General features: G+C 41.0%; 1 protein-coding gene across 6 annotated transcripts in view; it reads right to left on the bottom strand.

Annotated features, from left to right (window-relative positions):
• The window catches only part of LOC145344083 (protein FAM118A-like), a 91325-nt gene extending 82827 nt beyond the window's left edge, over nucleotides 1-8498 (bottom strand). For 5 of the 6 annotated variants that reach the window (XR_013886837.1, XM_080190890.1, XM_080190891.1 and 2 more), the window contains exons 1-2: nucleotides 8053-8498; nucleotides 2424-2512 (exon numbers count right to left, since the gene is read on the bottom strand). Coding sequence is in view for 5 of the 6 variants with exons in the window: in XM_080190890.1 (XP_080047016.1) it covers nucleotides 2424-2489 (66 nt within the window). In the remaining variant the exon portion in view is untranslated. The remainder of the gene's footprint in view (nucleotides 1-2423; nucleotides 2513-8052) is intronic. The other variant, XM_080190893.1, reaches the window with a different exon arrangement.
• Nucleotides 8499-11058: the final 2560 nt, after the last annotated feature.

An 11058-nucleotide genomic window follows, 5' to 3' on the forward strand; every position in this document is an offset into this window, starting at 1 on the left:
GCTGTAGAATTTTGATCCAGCAACAGTGAAGGAATGCCAGCAATATATTTCCAAGTCTGAATGGTGGATGTGTTGGAAGGGAACTTCCAGGTGATGTTCCTATGTATCTGCTGGCCTTGTCCATTTAGGTCAGGTGTTCCCAAACTAGATTGTAACAGCCAACAGAGCTCCATGGCAGGGCAGACTCATTTGTAAAATCTGCAAAATGCTGCAGAGCTGCTTGTCCAATCAAGCCAATCTCTAAGTGGACAAGCTGGGAATGGGGTGCATGCAAGAGAGCGGGGATGTACATGAGGGAGAGATACGAGTGGGTATTACACCCAGGGGATAATGTTAAAGGGCTATGGGGGGAGAGGGGAGTAACTTGGCCAGAGTTTATTTGAAGGAGCCACATAGCTGTTGAATTTATTTGTGACTCCGTGCCTCTTCCTAATTCCTAATATACAGATATGGTTTGAAATTACTTGTTTACATTTGATTCCTGTGTTCACACCTATTTCGTAGCAAAGAGAAAGCAACATCGACATTATGAGAATGTCTAGAGTTTGATTCTCCTGGAAGGACGAGAGATTTACGGTTCAAAAAGTTTGAGAAATCCTATTGTAGATGGTAGTACAGATTGGTTTGGAAGGCATTTTCTAAAAAGGCTTGCTGAATTCCTGCAGTGCATCACGTTGACGGTACGCACTGTTATCACTGTGCGTAGGTGGTAGAGAGAAAGAGAACATTTATGGAAGAGGTGCCAATCAAGTGGCTGTTTTGTCATAAATGAAGTCAAGCTTCCCAAGTGTTGTTGGAGCTGCACTCATCCGGAAAATGAAGAACATTCGAACACATGTGACGTGTGCCCTATGGGTGATGGGTGGTGGATGGGTTTTGGTGAGTTAAGAGGTGAATTATTAACAAAGGATTTCTAGCCTCTTGTAGCCACATTATTTACATGGCTAGTCCTGTTCAGTTTTTGGTCATTGGTAACCCCCCAGGATGTTGATAGTAGGGAGCCAGGGATGGTAATGTCATCGAATGTCAAGGGACAATGGTTAGATTCTCTCTTTTTTGAAGATGGTCATTGGCATTTGTGTGGCGCTAACGGTCCTTGCCACTTATCAGCTCAAGCCCAGACCTGTCGAGGTCTTTCTGCATTTGGACATGGACTACTTCAGAATCTGAGGAGTCACAAATGGTCAACATTGCACAAACATCCCCACTTCTGATCCTATGATGGAAGGAAGGTCACTGAGGAAGTAGCTGAAGATAGTTTGATCTAGGACACTACCCTGAGGAACTTCAATAGTGATGCCCTGGAACAAAGATGATTGACCTCCAATAACCACAACCATCTTCCTTTGTATGGTTCCAAACAGTATGTATGTATCTTAGCTTCTGCCTCCCACCCTCTCGCAATAATTCAGGTTTATGTTTTGCCCCAAGTAGTCACCACTACACTTCCCCAGCCACCCTCCTATAGCACCCCACTCCCTCCCCCACCACCATTCCACCCTCCCAAATTTAACTTTGTCAGCTAATTTGATGCACTGAGTCAGCTGGAACCATGTAATACTCCACAATGTACCTGTTGATGCTCACATCTCCACATCGCCATTAATCCAGGGATGAACATATGTAGAGAAATCCTTAAATTTTGGAGAAAACGGTCGGTCAAAAATTTTGTAAGCCCACTTTCACATACTATTCACTCGTTAGAAAGAGACCATTCTTGACGTAATTAACACAAAACTCATTTTGTCCTTGTACATTTGTCAGTGGCTTTTCATTTGACACTATTCACTTCACCCACTCCTGTGCAAAATTCAAAAGAATAACTATGGGTGCAGAAGGTCATTCATCTCAGCTCAAATCATCTAACCAAACAGACACCATGCAAACTAGGACTCCAGTGCTGGTCAAGTTATTTGAGTATTAAATTTCCCTATGCCATTAGGTAACCTATTACACATGTTATAAGTATGTTTCTTTAAGCCATTTATTGAGTTTCTGAATCCAGGTCATTCATGTAAGTTAGAAACCATAATGGTTTAGTTCTCAAATGCTCCATTCCATATTTCACCCCTCCAAGTCCCGCATGTTGATATAACTTCTCCAATGAATACGTGTTCTTATCTATTCTTGAAATAGTATTTTATCCTTTCACAGGGTATTTAATAAATCCACACATCACAGAATCTCCATCCAGTTATGCGTCATTAGCCAGGTTCCCAAATGTTCCTACTGCCAATACTGCTGTGGTCTCCCAGTGAACTTCTTGGTTAGTTTGAGTATTCAGGTATTCAGTGAATGGGGCAGGAGTAGAATCAGTAAGTCAGCAGTGGCAGAAATGAGTCCTTTATTCAGGTAGAAACTAATGTAGGGCTAACAGCACTTCAAATGTGGCACCTGCCAGTGTCAGCTAACATTAAACTCACCAGCAGCATTTCAGCCTGGGCCAGGGGTTGGATGTGCCTCTCCCTCCTTAATAGGATAGCTTCCATGCCTCATGGTCCTCACCTGCTGGCTGCCACAAGAAATGGTGCCATCAGGAGAAAATACAACTTCATCACTTTCAAATTCCCTTTCAAATCATACATCATTATGACCCGAACATATAGTTTTGCTGTTACTTCATCATCACTGAGGCAAAAATCTAAACTTCACTATGTCACACCACCTTCATTGCCAGCACCATCATCACAAAGTCTGCTGCAGTCCTCAGGGGTATGGATAATAAATGCAGTCACACTAACATCTTGAAAATAAATAACGGAAACAACCCACAGCGTGATCTGGTAGATGCAAAAGTGGGGTGGGGGCGAACAAGTTGCCTCTGCTGTTTGACACCACAGAAAAGAAAAACAATGAAGAAAAATATACTGCATGGGCAGGTGCACATTATAAAGCTTAATATACCATAGCCAAAACATTCAGCTGACAGTCCCTTATCAGCGTCACTGACATTCTTCAGCATATTCCCACGTCCAGCAATTCACATCTGTTACACACAGTGCCTGAAAAATAATGCATATTTTGTCTCTACAGACCCCAGTGCAATTTGGTAAATCTGAGATTTACAAGTGTACAAGATGCTCCTGTACTATGAAATACACAACATGAGGAATGAGATCTTAGGCTTTCTCTGCAGCATTATTTGTAAGATCTGATCAACTCTTCTTAAGGGAAAGAAAGGAATGAAAAATATTCCCTAGGCTAAAAGTTCTTCCTCAAACAGTAAGAGACTTGTCAAGTTATCCCAATATCACTCACCTTCCTTTATATGCTGACATTGTCATATGCTGTCACTTGGAAATTATGGTCCACTGTCATTACCTACTCACCACAACTGTGAAAGAATCTAGGGCAATTTCTATCATGTACCTCATTTCCTGTACTCTATACTGGCAAAGCTTGCCATTAGGATAGTTATCAGGTTGGCCCAAATTCCCATCATTGATTCAGTGTCTCGTTCCAGAGATCCCAGGTCCTGATGTCCAAAGATGTGCAAGTTATTTGGATTGGCAATGCAAAAAATTGTCCTGTACTGTCCCGACGTGTATAGGTGGGGGGGGGGGATTAGCGAGGTAAGTACATAGGGGTTACGGGCCTAGGGCATGGGTGGAATGCTCTGTTAGAGAGTTGCTGCAGACTTGATGGGCGGAATGGCCTCCTTCTGCACTGTAGGTATTCTATGATGTCATGATTTGAGCATGGGGTTGTGTGTTAAAAGTTTGATTTATATCCCCTTTCCTCACTATCATTGTGCTAATACCAAAATGAACAACAACTAAAACATCAACAAATTTAATTTTGCACAAAAAACACTTCTTTCCAATTTCAGTTCCAGCTGTGTGCAGTGGCATTGAAGTCACTCCCACAATGACACTTTCAAGTTTAAAGCCAAACACCTAAAGTTCAAAATATCAGTCCTACATCTAGGCCTTGTCTCAGAGACTCATCGCTAAGGAACAGAATCTTACAAAAAAGGAAGCTGAATGTGAAATTCTACATCAATTCAATCAGCACAATTGAGATTTTCCCACCCTGCTCCCACCAAACCACTATTATAAAACTCCCACACATTTTGGAGCTCAGATGGCAATTAAAAAAAAGCTTCGAATTTTGCTTGACAATTTATTGCCAGATCATTTGAGTGCTTGTTGTTTCATAAGAAATAATTGTTTCAACGTGTGCTGAAATTTTGAGCTATCTTAAACTATTATAAATAGAAATATAAAGGTGGGGTTAGGTTGTAAATTCCATCAAAAATATTTTGCATATGATTACTATGCAATATTCACTGAAACAGTTATTATTGTATCTAAATTTATGTATGCTTACAAACTTGAATTGTATCTGGAAAGACAGTGCATTATAGGATTGTTACTAGAAGAAGGTTCCTATGAATCTCAGATCATAAATAATCACACAAGAACAACAGCAGGGTAGTTATGTAATTCCAACTATAATCCAAAGGTTTGGATTCATGATCCAGAAACAAGTCCAAATTCACCTCCTCTCCTACCCCTCCCCACATCCCACCCTACAGGAGCTGCAGAATTTCAAGTCAGTTAATTTAGAATAAAAATCCAGCTGTATGTTTAATTGTGACAATGTGACTACCAAATGTCATAAAAGACCATTTTGTCCATTAATGTCCCTTTAGGACAGACTTGTCCAAAACCCCTGCCACATGCAGTGAATTGGTCACAAATGTGTGGTGAAGTGTTCATTTTCAGAGCCACGCAATATAGACCAGTGCTAAAATTGCAGTGGTGAGTATGAGTGTCATGTGCTGGACTGCTATTTGTCATCTGTCTCTAACTGAGTAAGGAAGGATCAGCCATGTTGTTGTTAGATAAGAATCACATATTGGTCAGACACAAGCTATATAAAACCTTGGTTAGGCCGCATTTGGAATATTGCGTGCAGCAGAAGGATGTGGAAGCTTTGGAGAGAGTGCAAAGAAGATTCACCAGGATGTTGCCTGGTCTCGAAGGTGTCGGCTATAAGGAGAGGTTGAATAAACTAGGGTTGTTTTCGCTGGAAAGATGGAAGCTGAGGCTAAACCTGATAGGGGTCTAAAAAAATGAGGCACATAGACAGGGTGGAACGTCAGAGGCTTTTTCCAAGGGTGGAAATGTCAATTACAATGGGGCAGAGGTTCGAGGTGAGAGGGGAAAAAGTTTAAGGGAGCTGTGCGTGGGAAGTTTCTCATGTGGAGGGTGGTGGGGCCTGGAACATGCTGCCAGGGGATGTGGTGGAAGCAAGCACATTAGCAACATTTTAAGAGGCATCTGGATAAGTACATGAATAAAGAAGAAATAGAGGGATATGAACTGAGTATGGGCAGAAGGTTTTTTTCCGTTACGGCATCATGATCGGCATATGCTTGGAGGGCCAAACAGCCTGTACTGGTACTGTATTTTTTTTTGTTGTTCTTTGTTCTATGTTTATCAGAGTAGAGTTTCGGCAGTTGGGTTTCAAATAACCTAAAAGCTAAAGGACCTCTTGTTCAAAAAAAAACAAGAAAAGTAATCTGCCATTTGTTAACTCCTCTGCTCCTGTTCCCTCTGGCTGCCTCTAACTGCTGATACATTCAGATCTGCAGGACCGCTCTGTGAAAGCAGAGTCGGTCTTCGGAAGGGCAACAATCTGATTACTTGAAATCTTCTTAGGGAGTCTTGTGGCATGGGGAATGTTAACTAAAGAACTGATTTAGATAGTAGATAAAGGTTTTCATAAAATGGCTGAGGCGTCTGGTGGCCATTGAGGATTCAAATATACAATTTTGATAAGCTGGAATGGCGCAGCAACATGCAAATGTGCTCAGCCTTCATCTTAACAGAATTGTTGAAACGAGCGATTGAAAAGAATAAGCCACTAATGATGTAAAAGTAAAGGTTGGTCCATCTGCTGAAGATCTATTAAATGTCCAGACACAGCAATAGCAGATGACAAACATAAGCAAGGCAGGAGTCAGAGTGCAGAATCCAATGGGTAAAGATTGATTGCTTTTTTCTCCCTTCTCTAGTTTCCTGATACATCAATTTTGATTACATAGAGGCAGTTTACGCTTGATTTCTCTTTAGAAACTATTATATGCTGTCCATTAATAATATTGTCACAATCCTTTGGGAGTGTTTTTTTACAGGCTTATTTTACAGAATAGCTAGATTTCTGAAGAATCCTGTTCTTGCAAGGGTCATATGACTTTGGAATGTTCTTCCCAAAAAAAGCAGTGAAGGCTGGATCATTGAATTTTTTTAAGGCAGAGGTAGATAAACTCTTGATTAACATGAGAGTCATGGATTATCTGGGGTAGGCAGTATCTGGAGTTGAGGCCACAATAGATCAGTCCTCATCTTGTCAAAAGGTGCAGATTTGAGGCAATGAATAGCGTACTCCTGCTCCTAATTCTATGTCTGCATGTATGTTAGTTTTACAAATTTTTCTGTATCTGTTCACCTGATTCTAGCAGCGAGTGTCAGTTTTGATTGATGGTTTAAAGCTCCAAAACTATTTCTGCTTTATTAATGTTGCATACATTTTGTACCATTTGACAAACATAGTGACCTAATGGTCACAAGTTTCACAGTTGCCATAGGGGGAGTGCAACCTAAGTTCTCTAGGCTGATACAGGGGTTGGTGTCTTGAGAGATTGGTCCAACTTGCCCTCCATTCATAGAGTTTACAAGGATGATATGGGTGGCACAGTGGTGAGCACTACCTGGGTTCAATTTTAGCCTTGGGTGACTTTCTCCCAGTGTCTGCATGGGTTTACTCCAGCTGCTTGGGTTTCCTCCCACAGTCCAAAGATGTGCAGGTTAGGTGGATTGGCCATGATAAATTGCTCTTTGATGTTCCAAGATGTGTAGGTTAGATTTATTAGCCATGGTAAATGCATGAGGTTACAGGGTTACAGTGGGGTTAGGGGAAGATACTCTGTCAGAGAGTTGATGTGTACTTAGTGGCCTCTTTCGGTACTGTAGAGATCCTATGATTCTGGATCTGATTGAAATGTATGAAATTTTAACAGCTCCAGACAGACTAGATGCAGGGAGGGTGTTTCCCCTGGTTGGAAAATCAGGACCAGAGAGCAAAGTCTCAGGATACACAGTAGACCATTTAGGACTGAGATGAGGAAAGATTTCTTCACTTGAAAGGTAGTGGACCTGTGGAATTCTCTACCACAGAGGGCCAAGTCACTGAATTGTCAAGAGACAATTTATTGATATTTTAATAGCATCAAGAGGTATGGGGAGAAAGCAGGGATATGACATTGATATAGAGGATTAACTATAATCATATTGAATGATAGAGCTGACTTTTAAGGGCCAAATGACTTACTCCTCCTCCGAGTTCCCATGGTTCACAAAAATCAAAATCCTATTGAGCAACATTGCTTCAGGGAAGGAAATCTTCTATCCTGAACCAGACTGGCCTACATTCAACTCCAGATCCCCAGCAATGTGGTTAACTATTAACTATTCTTTGAACTGACCAAGCACATTCCTCAATTGCCAAAAAATGCACATCAACTTCTTCAGGCAATTAGGAGTAATCTGGAGGAAGTAAGTTGTTCTATATTGATTCACCTTAAAATCCACTTATGGCCTTTACTGGAAGTATATTTGTACATCACAACATATATTTTAAAATACTGCTTTAAAATACAGTCCATGAAAGTATAGATACATAAATTAATCCCCCTTACAACACTGAAGAGCATTTCATTCACCAAAGGTACTGAACAGGAATACAGTCAGAAGACACAGCTGCCAAGAGCAGATGCACTCAAGATGTTTATGATTACCTAAATAAAATCAAAAAGATGAAATAATCTGGACGGTGTAAGTTTTTCAATACTGAACTCAACTTGAAAGTTTAAGAAAGAAAATACCACTCAGCTCAAAACATTTTTAAAAATCGCATTTTGAAGTTACTAGGGCCAAAATCGTTTACAATTAGGAACATTTCAAAAGTGAATTATTAATCAGCAAACGACAGCGATCTCCGATTTTCAAGAGCTTATATTTTTTCACACGTCAAAAATATAATTACCTGCATCTGTCTCCTTCCTCTCCGAAGGAATTATTAGTGTAAACTCAAGACGGAAGGATGAGGAGGGCGGAAGCTGAGAGGATGTTGAGAGAGCAGTTGCAAACCTTCCCTGTCCCGATTTCTCCCAACATAAAGTAACTAAGCTTGCTGCCAACGGAAACAATTGTTACAAATAGAAATCAAATAAATGTGTGTTCTTGTCTTTGTTGTAAAGCCAGTGTGAGTGCCCAGGGCCAGCTCGGCGTTGTGTTTGGAGGACCAGCTGTTGACCCTGCTCCGCGCTTCCTGGCACGCTCGAGCTCCAGCGGTTGCCTTCTACCGCCCGAGGGCGAGCTCGTGAACAGGAGAGAACGAGCCTCGCTTATCTCGCGCGGCACAGCTTTCAAATCCTTCCCGATTCCTTTCAGTTGGATCGCCACCCGGACCCAGAACGCTCACCCACAGTCTGTCCGCCTAAAACCCTCCTCCACACCCCGTGGAAACAGCACAAAGGTTCCGCCCGCCGCTCCTCCAGATAATATTTCGGCGGAAGGATGCTCCGATCCTGATTGCTTTCCTTTGCGCGTGAAGGGTTTTCAGATCACTTCACTTCTGATCAGGTCAGTAATTTATTTTTAAGATTTACTGCAAAATGTTCTCGCATTATTTCTATAACTGGAATTTAAATAGCAGCTGAACGTACAGCTGCTCAGATTGTTTAAATTAAATTTTACAGAGGACTTTTCCTTAGTGTTGTAAGTTGTTATTTCTCCAGTACAGGGATGATCTGCACCGCGTTGTAACATTGCTTATTTATTTTATAACCAACATTAGCAGCTGAAGGTTCACTGAGGACGGCAGATCTCCCTATGCCAGCCCTGGTGTCCCAGTAAATGCTTATCTAACATCACAAAAACAGGTTCGGCGAAAGGATGCTTCGGTCGTGATTTTTTTGATAAATTCGCAGGTAATCCTCCTATTTTAACCACGAATATGAAATGGGCATCACTGCCTTTATCTACATATTCACATGTGGTTCAATCGTGAGAAAATATTTTTGGGTGAAATGATTACAAAATTCTACCAATAAAATATTAAAACTCAAAGGTCCTTATCTAAGCGTGCCTGGGAAACAAGTCTGATGACTTGAGCATTCACATTACTCTTCAATGACGGCAGGATGTGTAAAATTACCATATTAAAACTTGCCATTTAGCTCAAGCCGTTCTGCTAATGTTTATCTTCCCCTCCATCAGTGAACTAAATCTATGTTCCGATATCCCTTATTCCTGTTTCTGATACTAAAATTGCTACTGTTTCAATCAATTCGCTGTACAAAGTTTCTTCTATCTTCAAATTGTCCCATGCGTACTTTTGAGGCATTTGTTATTTAAAAGAGCCCAGGATGCCTCACATCATTTATATCCAATGAAGTACATTTGAAGTGCAGTCATTTCTAATGCAGCAGCCTATTTGCACACAAGGCTCTTGCAATCAAAACAGTGAAAATGATCCGATAAACCTGTTTTTGTGATGCTAAATGAGCATTTACTGGGACACCAGGGCTGGCATAGGGAGATCTGCCGTCCTCTGTGAACTTTCAGCTGCTAAGATTGGCTACAAAATAAATAAGCAATGTTACAATGTGTTGCTGATCATCCCTGTACTGGAGAAATATAAACTTTCAACACTAAGAAAAAGTCTACATGTGAAATGGTCCTCCGTAAAATTTAAATTATTTAAACAAGCAGTAGACTGCTTGTTCCCACACATTGGGAACAGAAACTCCCTGGTGTGAACAAAACCAAGCAACGAGCCGGCTGTAGGTTCAGTTGCTATTTAAATTCCAGTCACAGTCATTTATAGAAATAATGCGAGAACATTTGCAGTAAACCTTAAAAATAAATTACTGACCTGATCAGAAGTGATCTGAAAACCTTTCATGCCCATTGCAATCGAACTATGCTGTTTGTACCCCATCCTTCAGTGAAATTAGCCACCCCCCCGCACCCCCGCCACTCATCCCATCGTCAAAACCACGGGCAAGCTGAGTCGACCTGGCTTTTGTTTTTATTTCAGTTTAAGACTTGGTGCCGGATATGACATTACCACTTCGCAATGCCTCATAATGATGGGAGTTGAAGTTTATTTTCTTATGGTTGCCTAACTATGGGACTAATTTAAAACATAATTTGCTTATCTCCCGAAATGTTTTTTTCAACCGCTGGAAGATTGATGTCGCGCTTCATGGGTTTCCGGTCGGCAGTTTTTCTCTCCTTCCTTCCACAAGTCTTGCCATTCCTGACAACCACGCAGCTTGCCTGCTGCTTGTGCCAATCCTGCAAGACACCAGGGATAACCCTCCTGCTTTCTTGAATATAGCAAAAAGTCTGACAACACCAGGTTTTAGTCCAACAGATTTATTTGATAATAGACTCACAAGCTTTTGAGGTTTCCTTCTTCGTCAGGTGAATGGAGAGTTCTGGCCTCAGACAGAGCATATAAAGCACAGACAGTTTAGAGATTACTGATTACTGTCTGTGCTTTATATGCTCTGTCTGAGGCCAGAACTCTCCATTCACCTGACGAAGAGGGAAACCTCAAAATCTTGTGAGTCTATTATCAAATAAATCAGTTGGACTAAAACCTGGTGTTGTCAGACTTTTTACTGTGTTTATGCCAGTCCAACGCCGGCATACCCACTTCTTGAATATAGCGCCAGGGGATCTTTTACATTTAACAGAGAGGGAGACATAAGTTTAGCATCTCATCTGAAAGGCCTGAAATATAAGTGATGAAATGTTGGATATACCAGGAGCTCTCAACGTCTTTACCTTTGAGAACTCCCTGACATGTTTTAAAAATTCCACAGAACTCCATTCTTAAATTTTTTTTTTCTGTATGAAAATTGATTAACAATTAAGCATATTTATTTAGTTTGTGATTCACTTAGTAAACTTTTGCACAAGAACCCACAACTAAAAATCAAATGAATCACCATATACAATGCACACCTAATAGTCAGTC

The sequence above is a fragment of the Carcharhinus amblyrhynchos genome, chromosome 6 (assembly GCF_965287045.1).
Source record: "Carcharhinus amblyrhynchos chromosome 6, sCarAmb.v2.hapA, whole genome shotgun sequence".
Classification (NCBI taxonomy): Eukaryota; Metazoa; Chordata; class Chondrichthyes; order Carcharhiniformes; family Carcharhinidae; genus Carcharhinus; species Carcharhinus amblyrhynchos.